The sequence below is a fragment of the Molossus molossus genome, unplaced genomic scaffold (genome assembly GCF_014108415.1).
Source record: "Molossus molossus isolate mMolMol1 unplaced genomic scaffold, mMolMol1.p scaffold_m16_p_10, whole genome shotgun sequence".
In the NCBI taxonomy this organism is placed as follows: Eukaryota; Metazoa; Chordata; class Mammalia; order Chiroptera; family Molossidae; genus Molossus; species Molossus molossus.
This window is the reverse complement of record NW_023425345.1, coordinates 37,664,641-37,689,998: the sequence shown is the minus strand read 5'-3', so window position 1 is coordinate 37,689,998 and position 25,358 is coordinate 37,664,641. Positions and strand designations below refer to the sequence as shown.

General features: G+C 34.5%; 1 protein-coding gene across 8 annotated transcripts in view; it reads right to left on the bottom strand.

The window, feature by feature from the left end:
- CCDC91 (coiled-coil domain containing 91) overlaps positions 1 to 25,358 on the bottom strand; it is a 273,314-nt gene that overhangs the window by 173,816 nt on the left and 74,140 nt on the right. For 3 of the 8 annotated variants that reach the window (XM_036251939.1, XM_036251937.1, XM_036251944.1), the window contains exons 4-6: positions 14,161 to 14,318; positions 13,033 to 13,236; positions 11,656 to 11,760 (exon numbers count right to left, since the gene is read on the bottom strand). In XM_036251939.1, coding sequence (XP_036107832.1) covers positions 11,656 to 11,760; positions 13,033 to 13,236; positions 14,161 to 14,318 — 467 coding nt within the window. Of the gene's footprint in view, positions 1 to 11,655; positions 11,761 to 13,032; positions 13,237 to 14,160; positions 14,319 to 15,282; positions 15,372 to 25,358 lie in introns of those variants that run through there. The other 5 variants (XM_036251940.1, XM_036251942.1, XM_036251941.1 and 2 more) reach the window with 4 other exon arrangements.

Here is a 25,358-nt window from a genome sequence, read left to right as displayed (position 1 = left end):
GTTATTTAATAGGATACAAGGATAATATATGTATTAGCTGGAAAGAAAATGGAAATCTCCTAATTCTTTTATCACAAAACTTCAAAAGCTATAAATTCCTTTACCAACTTTATAATATGAACTAAAAGGATTTTTACTTTTGTTTTTAAAAATCGAATCCAATGAAATTTTACCATGAAAATGGATCACAACATGGGACATTTGATGCCATGACAAAAGTATAAAAGATTGAGAGGCTTAAACAACAGAAATGTACTTATTCACAGTTATAAAGGCTAGAAATCCAAGCCCAGTAGTCAGTGGCCGGTGAGAGCTCTCTTTCTGGCTTAAAGAAGGCTGCCTTCCAGCTGTGTCATCACATAGCGGGGAAGGAGAGCAAGGGAGCTCTCTGGTGTCTCTATTTCTTACAAGAGCACCAATCCCCTCATGAGGGCCCACCCTCATGACCTCTTTAAAACCTAGTTATCTCTCAAAGGCCATGTCCAAATACCATCACTTGGGGAAGGGAAATAGGACTTCAAAATATAGTTTGGGCAAGGGACGGAAGGAGACATATTTAATCCACAGCACATCACAAACCACACATTTCCATCAACCAACCAACCAACCAACCAACCAACAACCAACATTTTTTATTGCCAGACACTATTCTAGAAGCTGGTAATGTAGTGATTAACACCAAAAAAGTCTCCCTCCAAGAACTTATATTCTGGGAGAAAGGAAGACTAGTCACACAATAAATTCATAAACAAGAATCTGCTAACTATTTTAAGGAAAATAGAGCAGGAGTGGGTTGGGATAGAAGGCAGTAAGCCAGAGAAGTCAGAAAAGGGCTGTCTCAGGAAGTGGTCTTTCCGTTGGGAGTTAAATCAGGAAGACAAAGAGGCAATGAACAAGACAAACCAATCACAAAATGTTCAGAAAGCATTTACCCTACATAATCATCTTCCAAAGTTTCAGATTTAGGTCACTACTCTCCGTATTGTGATAGGGTTTTAGAGTAAATTCCTTGACTATTCTCTTCAAAATGACATATCTTTCCTCCCTCAAACAGAATATATAAACTGTGCGCGCACACACACGCTTCTGAACCACTAAACATTCAGAGGAAGGGAGTTGAGCTCTTTAAAGTAACCACTATCTATTTACATATAGCAAGTATCCCTTTTGTCACCTCTTTCCACATTAAATGTTCTTTCGGAGAAAAGTCCAATACAAAGTTCCATCAAATATACAGAAAACATAGACCCTGGAGCCACTTAATCCTACCCTGAAATCCCTCATACTCTGAGGCCTTGGGTGTGTATTCTTCAACATTCATTTCTGGCTACTGTGAGTGCAAATACAGCCTTTCTCCTTTACTTTATACTCAACTGTTTGCCTGAGACAAAGGTTCCATGACTTACCTACCAAATAAAGTACATGAATTTTAGAAGAATTTGCTTCAAACCAATCATTTAATTTACTACTGAGGTCTGCGGCTTTGTTCTAGAATGGTTGAGGTCAGAGTTTGACCTCAGATAAGTAGGGAAATACAGTAAATATATCCCTTGAGATTATAAACTAGAGTATTCAAAAATAACAGGTTTCCTCACCACTGCATGAGAATGAGGCTTAGCCACATTATAAGTCCACGTTTTCCTATTTTTTGGCAATGTCATTATGCACACACACATACAAATATCAATAAGCGCTTCTCAAAATGTCTACTGGGTACAAAATAATGTGTGTGCACTCTAAGAATTTTCACTGGGTAATTTAAAATTTAGTAGAGATGATAAAATGCCCACCCCTAAAGTGATAAATGTACTTACAAGCATCCTAATAGAACACAGAGGCCTGTAAATAAACATTAAAATTATATTTTAACAAATTATATGCTTCTGAAAAGACAACTTTAAAGTTATTTAATTTATAAGATAGTGCAAGATCAAATTCAATGTCATAGAATAAGTATCAGAATGACAATTCTATAGCATTTCTGAAGGGTGTTCATATAAACCTCTGCATTAGCATGAATCATAAGTGATCACGTATTATCTAATTTTTAAAGAAATTATGGCTATGAAATTAGCCTTGAATCACGCACAATTAAAATAAGTAAAACTTTTAAGAGTAGGTGAATATATAGAGCAATACATGCTTGCTGAGAGATTTTACAGAATCATATAATGAAAACTTAGGTACTTAAATTTAAGGTAGACTCTTAGTCCACTTTTTGGTGTTAATATATTTTTCTGCAAGAACTCTATTTACTGAGGCTCATTCATTTAAACTGAGGGACTTTTTAATTTAAAAACAGGTAAGAAAAAAATACCTTTATTTTCTATTTACTGAAATTTTGAAGTTTTGTTCAAACTAATAAAAACAGTTCACTTGGCTTGTTTTTATTGTTTTACACTTTTTAAAATTGATTTTAGAGAGAGGAAGGAGGTAGGGAGGGAGAGAAGAGAGAGAGATTTGTTGCTGTTTCCCTTATTTATACATTCATTGGTTGATTCTAGAATGTGCGTTGACTGGGATCAAAACCCACAACCTTGGTTTATGGGGACAACGCTCCAACCAACTGCGCTATCTGGCCAGGGCCTACTAGGTTTGTTCTTAAAAATTTTACATTTCTAACTAAACTACTTAAATTCTAAGTACTCTGAATCAAATATAAGATGCATGTTTTACCACATTTCCAAAATGATGGTGTCATGAAATATACATTTAATGTTGCCTTTTCTGTCTCCTCAAAATTGATTAAGCTGAGGTGTGTCTTAAAAAATCTATGTCATCTTAGATTTGAGGTACTAGCAAACACTTTAAATTTCAATTAACTGCATGAGAGTGGAAAAACATTCTCACAATGGCCAATTAGCCTATAGAATTGAAGACAGTATCCTTTTAATGACTTCAAAAGAGTTCAATTTAGTTTTGGCAAATGAATGAATAATTTGATTTTCTAAATTACTAGAACAGAAATTTTAAAATGAAATAATGTCTTTAAAATATGAACCAGTACAAAATCCAATAAACTATTATTATACCTATATTTTCAGTTCTCAAAAATTGTCCATAATACTTGGCATTTTTTTAAAGACTAAAATGTCAATTTTCTCATTACTAATGTTTTTTAATAACAAATTATCCAATTTTTAAAGTATACGTTTTCCCTGTTGGTTAGAAAAGTACTAAAGAAATTGCTTGTTTCTTTTAAAAACAGCCTATTTGAATGGTAAAATTTGAGGAGTGCTGTCTTAAAATATTTCTATTTTTGTCATTGTTTAAACTATATCCAACAAGCTATTTTTAAAAATGAGAGGTTAAACTGTTTTTATTTTACAAAATATTTAATTTTTATCTTCTAAAAATAATCTTCATTAAAAAAAAAAAAGTGAATGAAGAGAAATAGTCTAAAACTGAAATGTTATTATCAAGATAATAAAAATTGGGGGGAGGGGGTGATCTAGGTCCCTAGTAGAAACAGAAATCTTGGTGTGATATATATCTGCAGGTAGAGGTTAAAAGGTACATATAAAAGTTATATGTTGTAAGCAAAGAATGAAATGAGTAATAACTCTAGAGATATGCTTATAAATACTCTCCCCTCCTGAAATTAATTTAAAAACTTTTTTTCATCTTCACATAAAGAAATGAAAAGAAGCAACAATTCTCATAGGCACCTACAAGTACCAAATAATAGTATACAAAAATGAATAAAATATGTCCTTTTCCCTCACATGTTATTAAGCAAGATTAAGGCCTCCATTCCCCTACAATGTACTACTAATTCATAAAGAGGTAATATCCTCAGGGAAAGCATATATGTAACCCTTATTATCAGACAATTCCTTTGAATAACAGTTAACAGTGAGAGGATAATGGGAAGATGGCAGTGGTGGTGAGAGTTTTTTGATCTCGCAAAATTCCCTCATCAAAAACACACAGAGCACCTAAAAAAGTAGAACCAACAACTCATATTCAATATACATCACACACAAAAAATTTTAACTCTACAGTTATAATATAAAGTAAGCTAAGAGGTTTTAGGAAAGTGATAAAGTAGGTTAAAGACTATTAAAATCATAATAAGAAAAATTTAGAATAGATGTGAGAAACTTCAGAAAAGAATTATAACAGAATAAGTCATTTCAGAAATGATGGCTACATTAACACAACATGAGATCAAATAACTATATGATCTCATGCCTAAGAGAAATAGAATAGAAAGGTGAAACATGTTTCAGATAAAAAAGAAATGAAGAGATATAAAAGATTCAAGAGTAAAGGCAAATGCAGAAATCAAAGACTAACAAACAGCAAATAAGAGACATCAGAAGGAAAAAAAAATCAGAGAAAGGAAATAAAATAAGTATTAAAATTATAATAAGCTATAATTATAATTAGTTATAATTATAGTTATAAGGAATTCAAACTATATATATATTAAAGAATACATTGTAAATCTAGGGAAATTAACACTGAATGACCAATACCAGAACATATTCGAATAAAATTATTTGATAAAACAAGCAATTGGAAAAATAATAAGATTAAAAATAGTCTTTTAGCATTTATCTTCAGATAGAGTGGGAGGGAGGGCGGGGGTGAAGAGAGAGAGAAACATCGATGTGAAAGAGACACACCGAGTGATTGCCACCCACATGACCCCAACTAGGGCCAGGGGCAAACGGCAACCGAGGTACATGCCCTTAGTGGGAACCGAACCTGGGACTTTCCAGTCCGTAGGCCGATGCTCTAACTGCTGACCCAAATTGGCCAGGGCGGCAATTCTTTATAATAGATGAAAATAGAATAATACACTCCAATATCAAAAAAAAAGAATAAGGAATCTCTTAATGAACCACTATGAAAAGGCCTCTAAGAAATAGTCTTAAATAAGGAGAGGGGAATTAAAAATAAATAAATAATAAAAGTGTATTTAGTTAATACACTACCATCTGTACAGAAAAGAGGACGGGAAGGGAGGGAGGGAGGGAGCTATAGCTGGTTTTTGTATGCATTATGGAACACTGTGGAAGGATAAACATAAATCAACAGGGACTGGGTGGATATAGTTAAGATGAGGAGTAGGCTTTTCATTATACACCTTTTCCACTATATGTGCCTTTGATGCTTGAACCACTTGAACACATTACTTAACTGGTGTGGGAAAGTACTTGAGCATTTTTAAACGCACTCTTTTAAAGCTTTCCCTGGGATTCCAATGTGAGCCAGATTGAGGACTAATGCTTTAAAACTTAAAAGTCAAATCATTGAAGCAAAACAGATAAAATGAACAAATCTGTGAAAACTACTATGGAAAACTACTACAAAATTTTAAAATGTATTACTTTCACCTAAAGTCTTATTTAAGAAATGAATAACTGACAAATTAAGTAAAATACCCTCAAATGTTGCTCTTTTTATATAAAGAATTCTACCAGTTTGTTTTGAATAAACTTTAGAATATAAAACTGTTGTTCCAATGTTTATTGTTCTAATACAGTTGACAAAAGAGGTCTTCCAAATACAAGTATTGAAACTAGATCTGATAATTCATGTTGGAATAAGAAAAAAAAATGCTTGTATCTATCTCACCATAACGACTCTCCTCTAACAGTTGTTGCGAAGACAATGGATATCCTAACTAAAATTTACTCATTTTCCAATATTTAATCAAACCTAAAATATGTTATTAAATGAAAGGCACCTGAGACCAAGCCAAACATAAAATCTTCATTTTCCTTTCATTACTTTTTTCTTCCTCAAAATGTTGTTAATCATTCTTAAAGATAGCTGGATAAATAATCAGGATGTTTTCAAGCTATGCTTAATTTATATGTCCTTCAGCATTCTCTACTTCTACATAAGACTGCAACTACTACATTTTGAGTTACCCATGCAGAAATGGTCAATTCCTTACTAACCAGTAGCCTCTGGCCAAAGAACCAACTGTGCAACACTTGACTAGTATTCACTTTGAAATAGTACACAAATATATAGAGAATAGTATCCATTCATATTTAAGTAATATAACCTGTGAAATCAATAACAGAACATAGGCAGTAATGTGAAGCTGTGCAATTCCATTCATAAAGTCAATTTAAGGTCCTTTGAAACACTGTATTTTCACTTAACTTTTTAAAAATAAAATTCTCAAACATAAAGTCAACATACTATAACCAGGAGGCATTTCAATAGATGGCATTTGGAAGAATTGGCCAGTTCTTTAAAATATACAGAAAATTTCCAAAGCTAGCCATAGGTCCCGTACTGACAACTCTCAGAGACAGTAGTTTAATAATGAGCTGTGACTGTTAACTGAATTGTTAAAAATGTGGTAACATTATGAGGTGCATTCTGATAAGCTGCCAAGTTTCTTCAGAGCTCGTCACAGGTGAGACGGGCTTACTGTGGGAGTCAAAGAAGACAAGAGACTGGGATCCAAGTGGTACTAAGATGAGTTCTCTATTCAAGTTTTGTGAAAAGTGCTTTAAATAGCTATGTCTAACAAATACACATGACTCACTGTTCTTCCTCCGGTTAGCCCACGTACCCTGGACAGAACAGGAAAGGAGAGGTGCGCACACCCCCATTGTCCTGCAGAGTTCACAGTATTCGTTATTTCCTTCTGCTATGGGCACATTCACAAACCTCCACCTATCCTGCTAATTAAACCATATCATAAAACAACACTGTTAGAATGCCCTGTAATAGTTAATGTTGTTTTAAGAAAAAGTTTGTTTAAAGGTTTTACAAACATTCCTTTTATTAATTACTCTTTCTCTGGTCAGACTAAACTCTTGACAAAGGCACACCCAACACCAGCCTAAGTAATGGTAGATAAATTTTAATAATTAAAAATTCAAGCCCTATATTTTGAGATCACATGAAAACACTCGGATTTTTCATGGTGGTGAATAGGTATAAATTTTGTTTCTTTTTTCTTTATTGCCTACATTTTGCACAATAAACATATTCTTATAAATACATAAGCATACAAACATTATTTAAGGAGAAAGGCTTTTCAGTTAATTACATCTTATCAGTAGTATCTTACTGTATTCCAAAATGTTTTGCTTTATTTAGGATACCACAGAGAGGCAAGCACCAATATACTGTCCCTGTCACCATAAATAGCAAAACCCTGTTCCTATTTTACTAAATTTCAATTATTTAAAAGACCTATATGTTACACATGCCTTCATATAAAAAATATGGATTGCCATACTCTACAGAAAATATATGGTAAATATATTTACTTTCAAGTACCCATATGGAATGACTGGCAAACCATAAATTCAAGGGAAAAGTTTAATATATATTCACTATTTAAAAACTCACTCTTGCTAATATTTTGTACTGTGTATATATATATATACACATATATATATATATTTCACATACAGTGGCCATCATTGACAATCACAAATTAAATCATATCTATTCCTAAGAAATTATTAGACAGATCTTGTACTGATTTGGGGGGAAAAAAGGCTCTATCCCCAGAAAGAAATGGATTACAGAAAGGAGGTAAAATAGTGAAGCTCAAGATTTTCTTTTTATTGAAAATGTATTTCTAGAAAATCTAACTGACTTGTCTATGTATACAAAACTAGGTAAATACAAAACAGATACAGAGATTTATAAATTATCTTCCAATTTAAGTTATCTATATTTTTATTTACCTCTGTTCTATCTACAATGAATCCATGAGTTAATTACTCAAACTGTTCCTTTAAAAACTTATTCAAAATAAGTTTTAAATTAATGTATCTTAAGATTGAAATTAATTTTCTGCTGCAGATACAAAAAAAAGAGTATTTAAAATTTCAAATGTTCATTGCTGTTCCACTTCCAGACTAAGGTGAAGTAGATGCATTCCTCCCTAGTACAGCTAAAAGCCCTGAACATTCTATTTGAAACAAATGTAAGAAGATTCTAGAAGGTGGTGGAAAGGCAGACCACCTAGAACCTGAGGACCCAAAGAATGACACACAGAAGTAATTCTATGAGTTTTCTTTTTGACTCATATAATAGGATGGCCAGCAACCAGGAAATGCCAATGGACACAAACAAAGACATTCCCAAGAAATGCTATCCCTCTCCAGCCAAAAGACCACAAAAGGGGTAGAAGAGAAAACTGTTAGATCATCAACACCCTATGACAGCTGGACCCCATGGAAAAACATGACTCCAACTCCAGCAATGTGAGCAAAGGCCAGAATGCTGAGCCCAGACTTCCACCCTCACCCAGCTATAAAGTGGCTGCCCCTGAGTTGATAACAGAGAAAACCATGTGGTCTGGAGGTATGTTCAGGACGTGCATCCCCACCCAGAGGTAAGGAGGCTCCATCTTCCCCTCCTTGCCTATGTCAGAAGAAGCTGAGTAGGGAGCCAGAACTTTACCACCACTGAGAAGTAATAAGGCCTCCTGGCTCTATGGTGCTAGTACAAGTGCACGGGGACAGCTCCAGAGTTCCTCTCCTCCTCCTAGCCCAGTGTCAGCCAAGGCCCACAGGGGGCCTACAATTCCACTTTGTCTCAGGAGCAAGGGCACCACTTCTGCCCAGGGTGGCAAAGGTTCAGTGGGAAACTTGCAATTTCACCCACACCTGACATTTACAAAGTGGCCTCCACCTTTTCCCAACCTGTGTAGTGTCAGAAGAGGCCTATTAAAATTTAAACAAGATACAAGGCATCACACAAAACACCCAAAATGCATAGGATATAATTGAAAACCACTCACAATACCAAAACAAACACTAAACACTATTTTCACTTTTTTTTTTTAAATAAAAGCTAAAATGCTCTTAAGAAAACAGGTATTAATATAGATCTTTCATAAAAGTAGAGAGACATAAGGCATACTTTTGAAAAGCAGCGGTTACCTGTATAAGCTTAACAGCATGCCCGCCTTTGCATTCAATTTGGCACTGAGACCTCCTAGCACATTTTTCTTTTTTTTAGTCCTAACACATTTTTTCTATCACTATTTAGCCAAGGCGATAAACTAATCTATACGTTGATTTACTCTTTTAATCACATGGTATGAAAAAGAAGAGAGTTCCTTCTTGGTGCTGAAGTAAAATCATCTGAAAAAATGTTTCTGTGGAAGTACTGTTTCCTATAAAAGAAGAGCTTTTTAAATTGAACATTCATTTTGAAGACTCAAGTTGTAACTGTTTATCACTTTTAAAAATAAAGGCAGTAAGACAATGATAATGCCACTTGACCTTTATATAGATCTTTATTGTGAAAATTTCAAGTGCTGTATGGTCAGGTCCCAGATGGTTTCTTGGTATGTTATTGTTCCCATTAACAGATTGAGAAATTAAATTTGCAAAGGCATATGTTACACTATAGGGCCCAATTAAGTTACTCAACGGAGACAGAAGAAAACACCCAGTTCTGTCAGTGTTCAGTGCCATGCCTTCTAATACACACCTTAATTCCAAGTATGGGGCTGGTAAAAGTGGCCATACCCAATGTGACTGCCCTTGGTGAAGAGGGTGCATACTGAACATTCATTCAAGAATGTTAATTGCGTCCATACTATGTGCCAGGTATTGCTGTCGGTACTACAATGGAAGTTCCTAATCTCATGGAGTTTACACTCTCGTGAGGGGTGGGGGACTAAAAATATGCAATCAAAATAAAATAACAGGTGGAGTTAAGTGCTACGAGGCAGGGCGAAAAAGCAAAGCAAAGGGGCCAGGGCATGCTAAGCATGTACCTAGTTCTCATTTTATTAGCATGGCCACAGAAAGCCTCCACAAGAGTAGATGTCTGAAGGGTCACTGAGCCTTGTTAAAATATAATTTTCAAAAAGTTAAAATGTGACTCATAAATATAAATTGAACATATGTCAAAGATTTATTCTACTCATTTATTAATAAATAAGCCATTCACGTTAAGACTTAAATCAGAAGACTGGTTCAAAGTTCATTTAAAGATATGTAAAGATAGATAGATATATTTATTTATATATTTATATAATTTTAAAAAACAGATTGTTAGACAGGAAAGAGCACTAGGTGAGAGAAAAAACTGGCACCTGTCCTCCTATAGGGTTATCTTTTCTAAAAGATGAATTATTCACATTACCTCTGGGGAAAAAACATAATTAGCATGCAATATCAATAAAGCATGAGTTAAAGTACATTCTCCTAAATAATCCTTGGGTAGAGCTATTAAACGATGTCCCCATACATGTTGAAAGGACACAGTGCTCAGCCTTTTCCTTATTTTCATGTTTTGCATAATTTTTAACAGAGCCATGTAGGTATCTGGACACAGGGCATTCCAGGCAGAGAGACTGTGACTAAATCATAAACCATTTCCCTCCACTCACCACTCCAACAGCCAAGGAATGCCCTCCCAGACACACACATTCACCTGGACCTTATTATGAAGTTTGGTGTAAGTAAATAGCTGGGGGTAAACTGGAAAAGTGGGAGAAGCCAGAAGATTTACACTGGAAGGAGAATGAGAATTGAGACCGGGAAATGTTTTGACTTACATTTTTAAAAACACTACTTGCTGAAATAAAAACTCATTAAGCAGAAGAGCAAGAGCAGAAGCTAGAAAACCACTTATAAGACTATTAAAATGATCTAGGCAAGTAAACAAGTTGGTCAGATGGAAAATTGCTACAGAGGAAAAAAGCATCATATGGGAAGGTTGATATGGGATGTCAGCACTGTTTAGAAAGGTCTCTATAAGGTGATATCTGCATGGAGACCTGAATGATATAAAAAAGAAAACATGCAGAAAATTATGAGAAGAGTTCCAGATATAGGGATAAAGCAAAATGAGAAGAAGCAGAGGACAGGCAGGGAGAAAGGATAAGAGAGAATATAGGACCTTGCAAACCAGATCAAGGACTCACTTGCCTTTTAGTTCGGGTGAGATGAGAAGCCACTAAGGTCTCAGAGCAGAGAAATAACAATCAACTTTAAGTGTTAATCAGATCGCATGGGGCTGCAAGGTGGAGAATGGTCTGTAAGAAGGCAATGACAGAACCATAACGATTGGTTAGAAGATACTTTAGTATTACAAAGGAGAAATAAGGAAGGCCCAGAACAGGTTGGTAGCAGTGACCATAGTGATAAATAGTCGAAACCTGGATATTGTGAAGGTAGAGCCAACAGGTTTCTCTGAAGGAACAAACAAGAAGTATAAAAAAGGATAAATGCAGTTTTTCACCCTTAGCATATGGAAAGAGAGAGTTGCCATTTACTGAGATGGGGAAGAACAGAAAAAGAAAAAAAAAAAAACTTTGTTAAGGAAATTTGAGGAGGCAAAAACGAGGAGACATTGATTACAATATATAGAAAAGGTCAAATATCTCAATTTGTGGGTTACAGCATTCTAAAAATCTTTTCAAATATAATCACAAGTAACAAAAATTAGAATTCCAAAATTCCAAATTTTATCCATCCAAAACAGGATATTTTTCACCAAACTGAGTCTCAAACAACTAACCCTCATAGCTTCTCACAGACTCATACTTTTCAAAATGACATTTATCATTAATTTCACCCATATTAGTCAATATTTTACATACTTATTCATTCATAAAGTATTTATTGAGCACTCTTTGAAATTGTATTACATGCTTCACAAAAGGCCTACATATGAACTTGTAAAGCACACTCAATTTACCTGAAGTTCTTTGTATCTATCTTGAAAAGAAATGGCCTCTTGCTCTTTTTCTTTAAGGAAATCTTTTTCCAAGACACTATGTTTTTCTATCAATGATTCCACATCCTAAAAGAGAAATCCAAGCCAAATTATGTAATGTGTAATGGCATGAAATATATTCAGTTTTTTCAATGAACATTCCTGAAAATGTTTGGTAAGAAAAAGACCCAAAGGAAGTATGATTTAAAGTTCAACAATATTATATTCTGCATGCTTCACTTTCATTTCCAGACCAATATCAAACATTGATAAAAACACTAAAATCATTCATGCTAATAAATGAATAAAAGCATCTAAGCTAATTACAATAAACACAATTTATATCTACATATACTTTCTATAAATTTGCTAAAGTCTTTTTATAGATATATTTGTAGGAAAGAGAAATGAGAACATAAGTAAATAATTTACTTAAATAACTGGATATCTATATACTCTTGTCAAATATCCCATGATGACTGACTTCACATAGGAACAAGACAATACTACAAATCTTCTAAACTATATAATAAATACAATACTACCTGCTTTCAAGGTAAATAAAAATAAAACAGAAGAAAGTAGGTAGAGAAAACAAAAATCTAATAAAATATGTTCATAACTTTAAAAGTACACATTTAAGCCCTGTCCAGTTCTGCTCAGCAGTTAAAACGTTGGCCCGGGGACCAGAGAGTCCCGGATTTGGTTCCCACTAAGGCCACGTACCTCCGTTGCGGTTTGTCCCCAGCCTCGGTTGGGTTGTGCGGGTGGCAACCACTCGATGTGTCTCTCTCAACGTCGATGTTTCTCTCTTTCCCTTCCAACCTCTCTCCTTCCCGTTCTGTCTGAAGATAAATGCAAAAATGTCCTCGGGTGAGGATTAAAAAAAAAAGTACACATTTAAGACCAAAGATTTCTTATCAAAGACTTTAAGTGATAAACTCAAATGACTGATTTAAACCTACAGCCAAGACAGGACTGTGTCTTTTTCCACTGATGAGTTTTTAATCAAAGATTAGAATTTTGCCCTGGCCAGTTTGGCTCAGCGGTTAGAGCGTCGGCCTGCGGTCCGGAGAGACCCGGGTTCGGTTCCCGCTAAGGGCACGTACTTCGGTTGCAGTTTGTCCCCGGCCCTGGTTGGTCATGCGGGTGGCAGCCACTCGATGTGTCCCTTCACGTCGATGTTTCTCTCTCTCTCTCCCTTCCTCTCTCTCCCTCCCACTCTATCTGTACAAAAAATGGAAAAATATCCTCGGGTGAGGATAAAAAAAAAAAAAAAAAAGATTAGAATTTTATCAAATTTCCAGAATATACAATTCAAACATTTATTTTATTTTTTTTAGGAAAATGTAAATATACCTTTTTAATTCTCTGTTTTTCTTCCTCAGAAGCTTTGAGTTTAATCTCTAAACTTGAAATTTTCTGCTGAAGCTGTATGTTTGATACATTGGCTACAGGATCCTCAGAATCTTCCACAAGAGCAATTGTTCCATTACTTTTCTCATCAGTTAAACCCAATGGAAAAAGTGAGATATCCAGATCAGTGTGTGTTGATTGCTGAATCTAAACCACATTAAAAAAAATATATACAAGAGGGAAAAGTTTAGACTGTACCAATAATGAAAACATCCAAAGGGCACCAGAAACCACATTTGGAAATTAAGTTGTAGCAAGGGTTCTGAAATTATTTCACCCTTTAAGTGAATCAACAGAAGACCTCAAACTATTACAACAACCTGATCTTTGCAGTAAGACACAAATTTCCTCTAAAGTTTAAACTTTAAAGCATTTATTGTTTTGCAATCAAAGCACTACAAATTTAAAATTTTTCCTTATGCTTGAAAATGTATAAAGTATAGACATATCTGATACTCACCAGTTCTTGAATTTACACACACATCAGAATTTGCTTATATTTTAAACTGTAAATCAGAATTTGAAATTTGTCAATAACCTCTAATTAATCATCACTTTCTAGTACAGATAACAATTCTCAAGACTGTATATAATACTTGGGAAATCTGGACTAAATCCAGCATCTAGCACAATTCCTGGGTCAATAAATATTTGAATAAATTTTCAAACTGCTCTTTTTTTAACTTCTACTCTGAAATTGAGAAGAATACTCTAATACCTGAAAACATATAAGTGTCCCTGAAAAGAGAAATAAATTATTCCTTTTTTTGTAATTATTTTCCCTTTTGAAGTTCACAATTTGAAATGTAAAACTAAGTCTATTTTAATAAATGAGACACTCAAATCATATTTTGATAACTAAGGCTACTTAAATACTTTGTAATTGTTCCCCCAAAAAAACATATCATTCAGTTTTTTGAATTCTAGACACTAGCCTCAAAGTTAAAGTATCTACAGAAGTATTTTTCAGAAAGTGAAAAAAAGTAATCAGAAAATCTTCAAAACTTCAATGAAACCAGTAGGTAATTTTTCAAGTATGCAAATTTCCTATAAAAATATGCTCATCTTTACCTGTGTTTTTGAGACAGTTTGACTGACAATGCTGTTGTCTGCATGTGTAATCTCTGGTGATGAAATGATGGGCTCAGTCGAGAGGCAGCCAACGGAAGAAGAGTGGTCATGGTCGAGTATAATCGCAGGAGACGCTGGAGAAAGATGGACTCCAGATACTGAAGGAAAACACACAGATAAACAAAAAGATGATTAAAGGAAAAAGAAAAAAACAGGTGGAAGGAATGAAAGAGAGTAGAGAGGGGGAAAGGGAGAAGGGTAAAGGAATTAAAGGCAAAATGACTGAAAATGAGGATTCTATGACTATTCTGAAGGACCATTACCTGAAATCTAAAACTAGCATTTCTAAATTTAACTGACATTTCCACGAGACACAGGCAAGCAAAGCAATAATGTCTTAATGTTAACATATAACTATCACTATAAGAAGTGCATGTTCAACTCAGAGAAAATATTCCAACATATTGCCTATCTATCAAGTTAGGTCAGAAACAGCAGTAGCATACCTACTAGTGCCTAGGCACTGACTAGGCATCGATACTAACCAGGCATGGGCACTGACTAGGCACTGATACTAACCAGGCATGGGCACTGACTAGGCACTGAGAAGACAGCAGTGAGCAAGCAAAGTCAAGTATTCATATACTCAATGACTTTATGACCCAGTATTCAAGACAAATCAATTATTACAATACAGTGAGCTAAGGGAAAGGATAATCACTTTAAAATAACTAATCTACTGTCTCTGTGTTCTTTTTCAACAAAAGATTTTTCACACTAAAGTCAAAGTTAGTTCGCCGAATTGTTTGCCGAATTGTTTTTATAAAAAAACAATGTTGAAATACAATTACGTAAGTAGTTTTGCAACAAAACATTATTAGATTGTGATCAGGGTTCAAATACAAAGGTCACAAAAGGTAAACCAATGGCCAAGCATGATATAAAACAAAAATATTGATGAGAGCAAAATAAACGGACTGTATTTATATTACTGGATTTTCAAATGTTCTTTCTAAAAATCCAAATACATTTATTTGTACTATGTGTTTTAAAGTTTAAGAAGAGTAAATTATTTTTAGCAGTAAGCCATTTGTATGTTTTGACTTTCTAAATCATAAAGACCTTTATTCCACATTGGCATCAGTGGCAACGTCAGCGAAGTCCTACCATAAATTCTGGAAGGCAGCTCACAATGGATATTGCATTTTTGCCTGAAGAAAAATATTTATACGGTCATTATTAATAAACTAAAGAATACATCAATTTCTGATTGGTATCCTATGGGAGCATTTATTTATCTTATATACTTTTATTTTATAGCAATAGTGTGCTTTTAAAATAGTATGTGCCATACTCGATAAGGTATTCTTAGCTTCCCACAAGCATTTCATGATTTTAACTAAAATACGAAAAACTGGAATTTCAACTCATATTTGTACTTGACATATCTTTTTCAGAACTTACTTTTTTCTAATCTTCACAATTCCATATGCCAATACATTTCTCTAAAATGTCAAAATATTCTAACTTGTAATTCTAAATTATAATTTATAATAAAAACATTACTAATTAATTTTAAAGGTATGAAATAAGTACTATAGTATAGTAAGAGCAAATACAACCCTGTCATTAAGACCATAGACTCTGCAATCTAATTACCATACCAGATATAGAGAAATAAGCAAGTTTACTTAACTTCCCTCAATTTCCTCATCTGTAAAACTGGCATAGATTTTCCCATGAGATATAAATTGACTAAAATATGAGAAGTTTTAGCACTGTGCTAATATTACTTTTATTATTATTTCAAACACTAAAATCTGTTAGACAAGTATGTTTACTTCTGGGCATAAAAGTGACTCTAATCATGGATTTAAGAAACTCTTAAAAATATTATTCTGATCTAACACCTGAACATTTTAACATCTCTGTTTTTATATTTCTAGCCAAAATCTAAGACAAGGTATCATGCTGACCCTAAATTCTCAATCTGTAACATTAAATGTTTAAGAACATCATATTAGGAAAAGATGGAGGGAAAGTGGTAGAATAAAGAAAGGGAGGGAGAGTGGGAGGAAGCAAAGACAAGAGACAAGGGGAAGGGAAGGGAGAGGTTGGGAGGAAAGGAGGAAGAGGGTAAGAGAAGCATCCCCAACCTCACACTTCCCACTGGCTACTGCCACCTATCACACTTTCCCTTCATATCCAAATGTTTTATCTCCAAATGATTCCTGTCTCAGTTTTCTTTGTCACCTAATCCTCATCAATCTACTGAACTTATCAATTAAGATATTAATTTTCCTTTAAGTTACCATTAAATTAAATGAACACATCTTATTTTATCTTTGTTTAGTTCCCAAGGGCCCTAATACCAATGACCCTTCATTTACCTTGAAATTTCCCTTGGTACCTGTGAACTACTTTATCCTTGATTTCCTCCTCATATTTTGACTAATTTTTCTTGTTTCCTCTTCAGACTTTTTTCCCATTCAATTTCGAGATTCACTGTTTTTCTCATGCTCTAATCTCAATATTCACATTATTCTTACCACTTTCAAAACCCATTATATAAACTATCACCTATAAGCTAATAATATCTAAATTTATGTATCTGCACTAACCAGTCTGCAGACCTCCAAATACATATATTCACCTAACTACCAGATGGGTACATTTAGCTGTCTAGTAGGTACATCAAACTTACCCATCATCTTATATAAACCTGCTTTGTTTCATGTTTTCCATTTTAGTTAACAGTATCTCAGTGAACTATTTGCCCAAGCCAGAAATGATACCACTAAGAGCTGACCTTATTCCAGTCACACTGTGCTAACAGTTACTGATTATGCCATACTGTTAAATACCTCTGTGACCTCACAATATCACCACTCAAGCAAAAGCCATAAATATATAGTCAGAAATGGATTCAAATCTCAATAACAACTTACTTCTTATGCAGCCTTGGGCAAATTACATAAACTGATCTAAACTACTGATTCTTTTTCTAAAAATGGAAGAATAATATGTACCCCAAAATGATGTTATGTAGCTTAAATAGATAATGTAAATAAATAAGCAGCTTGGCTGTACCAGATAGGTACATTCATTAAAAGAAAACTGTCACTGAATATTTTTAAATCATTTCACAACATTCAAAAAAAAAACTTTATTAAGACTCTTTTCACCTATTCCATTACCCTATAACCCACCCAAATACAATATAATTTTAATTTCCCACTATCAATATATTACAATTTTTAAAAGAAATTATGTTAAAACATCATATAACCTATGGATATATTTATAGCAGTGTTTAGGAAAAAATCTATAGCCTTGAACACTTCAATTAAAAAAAAAAATAAATGAATTAAATTCCCAACTTATAAACTAAATAGAAACTGAAAAGAAAGCATAACAAAAATAATAAAGACAATGCAGACATCAAAGTAAATTAAAAGAATAGATCTAATTAAATATAATTCTGAATTTCTAAAAAAGTAAACAAAATAGTAGTTAACCTATTAACACTAAAAGAACAAAAGTACAAATATACAACTTAAATGCAAAGGGAACATAATAATTAAAACAGAAGAAAAAATTTTAAATCATAAAACTTATCTACAGATTTCTCCTTAAATAAAATTTAAACTGTAGAAAAAAATGGGCAATGCACGTAGAAATACAATTTATCAGATGATCTGATTAGAATAAAAATAAATAAATACACAACAACAACAACAACAAAACTTTTAAAAATAGATTTCCTTGGGGAAAAAAATAAAGGTCTCAGGCAACCACCCCACAGATAAAGCATTTCACAAGAGGGTTTCTACCAAAAATTTTAAAAACAGATACTAACAATGCACTAACATTGCTCCAAAGCATTAAAAATAAAGAAAAACTGCATTAGTTTACATAACAGTGACATAACATTAATAGCTACCCTGATAAAGATAATACAAAAAAAGAATAATTAGAGATTAGATAATCGCAAAAATAATGAAGTAAAAGTTCTAAATAAATGTTAGTAAACAGAATCCTACACTATATTGAGAACATGTTATGAAATGAACAAGTCAGATTTATTCCAGGAATACAAGACTAATTCACTATTAGGAAAGTCATTAATATAATATTCCATACTGATACACTTCAAGAGAAAATGATATGTTTATCTCTAAGACTGAAAATATTTTAAGTAAAAATGAAAACTCAAGAAAATTGGAATTGATACATACTTTCTTAAAACAATAAATATAGACCTTAGTCCTAAAGTCATCATGTTAATTAATGAAAAAAAAGGAGAGGGAGAAAGAGATCAAATTAGACTAATACCTCTATGGTCACAAAAAAGGCAACAATGTCTACTATCTCCATACCATTTAACATTGCATTAAATGCATGAGCCAATGCAATTAAACAAGAAATATTAAACTATAAAAATAGAGAAAGTGCCCTGGTCAGTTTGGGTCAGCAGTTAGAGCAAGGGCTGTGTGACTCAGCTGTGCACAAGATAAGCATAGAGGATGTGAAAAAAATGGAGGCGGAGTGAATAGAAGCTACACAGATGACCTCCCAGGACCAAACGGAAATTACAACTAAAATAAAGACAAATATTCAGAAAAAAAGCAACAGAAAAGCAGCAGGAAAGGACCATATAACCAAGGACACTGGTAGGATCTACGGAGGCACAAGAGGGTGGATGGCTGGGAACCCACTGATAGCAGCAGTCTTAGCTGTGAGCAGTTCCCTTGTGGAATAAAGACCAAGCCCGCTCCACAGCACAGAGAGCCAGGACAGAGCACTAAAATAGTCACAGTCACTCACCTGGGGGCGACAACAGAGGGAGGGCAGACTGGGCTGAAACTCTGTGGGGACAGCCGGAATTTGGAGGGCACTCAGAGTTTTTGCTGAGTTGCAGAAACAAAAGATGGTGGCCAGTGAGCTCCTTCCCAGAGCTGTGGGGAACAGCAGCAGCCCTGCCTCCCCCACACCCCCACCTCAGAGATTCAGCCTTTCCAAGAAGAGGCAAAGAAATGCAAATTGAGGCTCATTAACAACCAGCCTCCATCCCACCTTCTGGAAATCCTCTTATTCAGAACACCAGGGCGACATTCCAAGGCACTGAGTAACTGAGACTAGTAGCCACCAGGAAAAAAATAGAGAATTGGAGGATAACTGAACCTTTCCTAGGCTTGCAAATCTACCCAGGAAAGTAAGACTTAACAGTGGTGTTTAACGTGGGCCAACCCAGGCTCATCCAAACCCAGTAGAGGGAGCCACAAACAGCAGAACACCAACACCCACAGAGAAAATTTGGCAGACTCCAAAACCCACTGAGATAGCCAAACAATGAAACAAAGAAACAAATCCCAAATGAACAAACAAGAGAACTCTATTGAGGATGAGATAAATAAAAAGCCGCTAAGCATATTATCAGAGGGAGAGTTCAGAGCCATGATCTTGAGGAAGCTGAACAGCATGAGTAAGGACATCAGCACCATGAGTAAAGATATGAAAACATTAAAAACCAACCAAGTGGAAATAAAGAATAACATAGCACAAATTAAGAACATATTGGAAGGACTAAACAGCAGAGTAAAAGAAGCTGAGGACTGGATCAGTGAATTAGAAGACAGGGTAGAAAAAATCAACCAATCAGAAAACCTAAAGAAAAAAAAAAAAGTTAAAAAAGAGGAAGAGAGCTTAAGAGAACTGTGGAACCACTGGAAAGGTAATAACATGTGTATCATAGGAGTCCCCAAACAGGAAGAAAATGGGCAAGGGTTAGAGAATATATTTGAAGAAGCAGTGACAGAAAACATTCCTAACTAGGCGAAGGAAGAAGGCATTCAAGTTCAAGAAGCACAGAGAGCCCCAAGTAAGAAGAACCCAAAAAGGCCCAAACCAAGACACATAGTAATTAAAATACAAAAAATTAAAGACAAAGAGAGAATCCTAGAGGCAGCAAGAGATAAGCACCAAGTTACCTACAAGAAAACCCCATAAGGCTCTCAGCTGACTTTTCAAGAGAAACACTACAGGCCAGAAGGGAGTGGCATGAAGTAAATAAGGTCATGAAAAACAAGGATCTGAATTGAAGACTACTCTATCCAACAAGGCTATCATTCAAACTAGAAGGTCAAATAAAGAGTTTTCCAGACAAAAAAAAAAAAAAAGGCTAACAGAATATATTCACATCAAACCTGTACTGCAAGGTATGCTAAAAGGACTGCTGTAATTAGTAAAAGAAAAACGAAGAAAAATAGAACCACACTAAACAAAAATGGCAATAAATAAGTACATATCAATAATCACCTTAAATATTAATGGTTTGAATGCTCCGATAAAAAGACACAGAGCAGCTGACTGGGTAAGAAAGCATGACTCATATATGTTGTTTACAAGAGACCCACCTCACAACAAAAGACTCACATAGGTTTAAAATGAAGAGATGGAAAAAAATCTTTCAAGCAAACGGAAAACAAAAAAAAGCTGGGGTAGCAATATTCATATCTGATAAAGTAGATTTCAAAATGAAGGCCATAACTAGAGACAAAGAAGGCCACTACATAATATTGAAAGGATCTATCCAACAGGAAGATATAACTTTGGTAAACATATATGCACCCAATAAAGGAGCACCAAAATATATTAAAAATCTCTTGGAGAACTTCAAAGGAGAAATCTACAGCAATACAATCATATCAGGGGACTTCAATACACTGCTGAAATCACTGGATAGATCTTTTACACAAAAAATTAACAAGGAAACACAGACTCTAAATGAAGTGCTGGATCAAATGGATTTAATAGATATCTACAGATAATTACACCCCATACAGAATTCACATTCTTCTCAAGTGTACATGGGACATTCTCAAAGATAGACCACATGTTACAGCACAAACTAAGTCTCTACATGCTCAAGAAGACTGAATTCATATCAAGCATCTTCTCAGATCACAATGGCATGCAACTAGAAATCAATTGCAACAAGAACATGCAAAGACATTTGAAAACACGGAGGCTAAATAGCTTGTTATTGAACAATGAATGGGTTACCGAGGAGATCAAGGAAGAAATTAAACACTTCCTGGAAACCAATGAAAATGAACACACAACAACACAAAATCTATGGGATGCAGCGAAAGCAGTTCTGAGAAGAAAGTTCACATAGCACTACAGGCCTACCTTAAGAAACAAGAAAAATTTCTAATGGACTATTTAACCTCACAACTTAAAGAACTAGAAAGCAAACAAAAAGAAAACCCCAGAGCAAGTAGAAGGAAGGAAATAGTAATGATCAGAGCAGAAATATACAACATGGAGACCAAAAACAAAATTCAAAGGATAAATGAAACAAAGAGCTGGTTCCTTGAAAAGATAAACAACATTGATGGACCCTTAGCTAGATTCACTAAGAAACAAAGAGAGAAAACCCAAATACACAAAATCAGAAATAATAACTGACACCACAGAAATACAAAGGATTGTTAACAAATATTATGAACAATTATACGGCAACAAATTTGATAATCTAAGCGAAATAGACAAATTCCTAGAAACACTCTCCCAAAACTGAACCGGGAAGAGATAGAAAACTTGAACAGACCAATAACAACTAAGAATATTGAAGATGTAATCAAGACTCTCCCAGCAAACAAAAGCCCAGGCCCGGATGCTACAAGGGGGAATTTTACCGGACATTCAAAGAAGAACCAATACACATTCTCCTCAAACTATTTCAAAAAATTCAAGAAGAAGGAAGACTTCCAAACTCGTTTTATGAGGCCAGCATAATTCTAATTCCAAAACCAGAAAAATACATTACAAAGAAAGAAAACTACAGGTAAATATCCCTGATGAACACAGACACCAAAATCCTGAACAAAATACTAGCAAATCGAATCCACCAATACATCAAAAAAAATTATTCACCATGACCAAGTGGGATTCATCCCAGAGATGCAAGGCTGGTACAATATTCACAAATCAATAAATGTGATACACCACAGAAACAGAGACCAGTGGAATAGAACAGAGAACAGAGAAATGGACCCAAACATTATGCTCAATTAATATTTGACAAGCGGGGCAAGAGCATACAATGGAGTAAAGACAGCCTCTTTAATAAATGGTGTTGGGGAAATTGGACAGCTACATGCAAAAAAATGAAACTAGACCATCAACTTACACCATACACAAGAATAAACTCAAAATGGATAAAAGACTTAAATGTGACTCATGAATCCATAAAAATCCAAGAGGAAACTATAGACAACAAAATTTCAGACATCATACGCAGCAGAATTTTCATCCATACATCACTTAAGGCAACAGAAACAAAGGAGAAAATGAACACATGGGACTACATCAAACTCAAAAGCTTCTGTTCAAGCAAAAGAAACAACCACCTAAATGGAAAGGCAACCCACTGTATGGGAGAGCATAATTGCCAATGATACATCAGATAAGGGGTTAATTTCCAATACATATAGCATGCTCATACAACTCAACAAATGGAAGACAAAGAATCCAATTAAAAAATGGGCAGAGGAACTAAATAGACACCTCTCCACACAGGACATACAAATGGCTAAGAGACATGAAGAAATGCTCAGCATCACTAATCATCAGAGAGATGCAAATTAAAATAACAATGAGGTATCACCTCACACCTGTCAGAATGGCCGCCATCAACCAATTGTCAAACAACAAGTGTTAGCGAGGGTGTGGAGAAAAGGGGACTCTAGTACACTGCTAGTGGGAATGCAGACTGGTGCAGCCACTGTGGAAAACAATATGGTGTTACCTCAAAAAATTAAAAATTGAACTGCCTTTTGACCCAGTGATCCCACTTCTAGGAATATACCCTAAGAAGCCTGAAACACCAATCAGAAAGAATATACATACCCCTATATTTGTAGCAGCACTATTTACAATAGTTAAGATCTGGAAACAGCCCAAATGTCCATCAGTTGACAAATGGATAAAAAAGCTGTGGTACATATATACAATGGAGTCCTATGCAGCTGTAAGAAAGAAAGATTCCTTATCCTTTGAGATGACATGGAGGGACCGATAAAGTATCATCCTACGTGAAATAAGCCAAACAGAGAAAGACAAGTATCATATGATCTCACTTATTTGTGGAATATAATGAACATAACAGTCTGAGGAATGGGGTAGTCCCAGAGACGTGGAAGTGGAGTACAGACTGACAATCCCCAGAAGAGGGTGCGGTGGGGGAAGAGATAAACCACAGAACTTATATACATGTATGCATGAACAATGGACATAGACACCAAAGCTGGGGACAGGGTGGGGAGCGATGGGGAGGGGGTAATCAGTTGGGGAAAAAGGAGAAACATCTGTAACAAAAATAAATTAATTAATTAAAAAAAATAAAAAATATATAACTCTAAACTGTGCTGGATGTCATTACATTCTCTTTGCCAACAATTTAAAAGAGCTACTACATACCTAATAGCTAACGGCAGCTGTTAGACAACTAAACTCTTTGGATTTCCTCCAAGAAATTTTATATGCCAAATTCAGAAGATGTATGTAGTTAAAATAAAGTCTATTACCATTATATTTATTAAAATTAATGAACCATGTGGCTCAAATAAGTAGAAAATGGTGTACAACTTGAAGTTCTCAAAGCAAAAATAAAACAGGGAACATGCCTTCATCTAAGGAATGTATGTCACAAGAGTGCAGTGAAATGCCAAAATCATATCTCTTTAAAGCATAAAAGACTAAAACAAAGGAAAATAATAAAAATTTAACAAATAATACCAATGCTAAAAAATAAACTATTCTTGAAATAAAAAACTTATGAATGGATGTGAAGCTTTACAAACTGTTCATTTAAGAGAAATAACCTAAGGTTTAAAATATTTGCTATTTAATTCACACAAAAAAGAGTGATAGTTAACTGTAGCATGACTCTACATCTACAATTAACAATACACACAAACACATGGCTTACACTGACTTGATTAATGCTTATTTAATTGTCTATAAAGGTATACTTTAGAAAAGAAAAAAGAACTCTGAGATCAGAGGTGCATCAATATCTCAGATGCGTATTTACTTTTCTCAGTGTACGCTTAAAGCGAACTCACAAGAAAGCAGAGAATAGCAAGGGAAAGTTGAACTTTAATAGTCAGAGTCACATCCCAGTTCTATAACCCAGTATTCCAGTACAGTCGCTGGGCCTTAATTTCCTCATCGAAAACAAACAAAATAACACTATTTTTCTCAAAAAATTTTATGATAATAAAATAATATGACTGAGGAATGGCTTTAAAAACAAGTTATCAGAATCATCATATAAGTGATCAAAACATATAGATATGCAGTCTCTTACATAAGAGAAAACTATTCTGAAGCTAGAAAGCCTAAAATATAAAATATTAATTTATCTAGGTAACATATTTAATAATACAATCAAAAAGAAGACTGATTAATCAGCCACGCCAAAAACTTAAGAAAAGGAAAGTCAGATAAATATTGGCAGAGGTCATCTAAGTATCATCCAGGGAGAAGGACACTTAAGCCAACTATTTAAATTATTTCGGTCCTCTTGGCAAAACCATTTCTAAAACGTGAAGAGAACATGAATTCTCACCATAATGACATTAAACTCAATTTACTTAACTCTTTTTATTCTAATTCCATGTTCACCACACACCTTTTCATCATAGTGTGGTTTACCATTCGTTCTGCCGATGGGACGAGAATGGCCTCTGAGCATTCCATTCTCTGGCACAGAAACATCTCGTCGTAAGTTAATAAATTAACATTGTTTTTATATTTAAGTTTCAGAATTCAAAAACTGAGTTTGTCTCTGAGAAATTAATCTATTATCAATATGTTGACAAAATTAGGTTATGAGTCTGCAAGGACCACTTCCCAACCTTGAACAGAGGCATATTTAACAAGAAAGTAACTCCATCTCTAAGGCCTCTGGAGAAAGTGTGCCAAACTTCTCACCAGCTTACAGCATCCCAGTGTCTATAACCAAAGCAGCAAACAGAAGAAATTTCACATTTTGCAGTTAATAGGATCTAAAAAATTCAAGTGTGTTGCCTACATTTTCCTGCTAACAGTTACAGATTAAGACTAAATGAATCTTTCCTGATTCCTAATAGCAGTTCTTTCCACCCACTCTCCATAATACAACACCA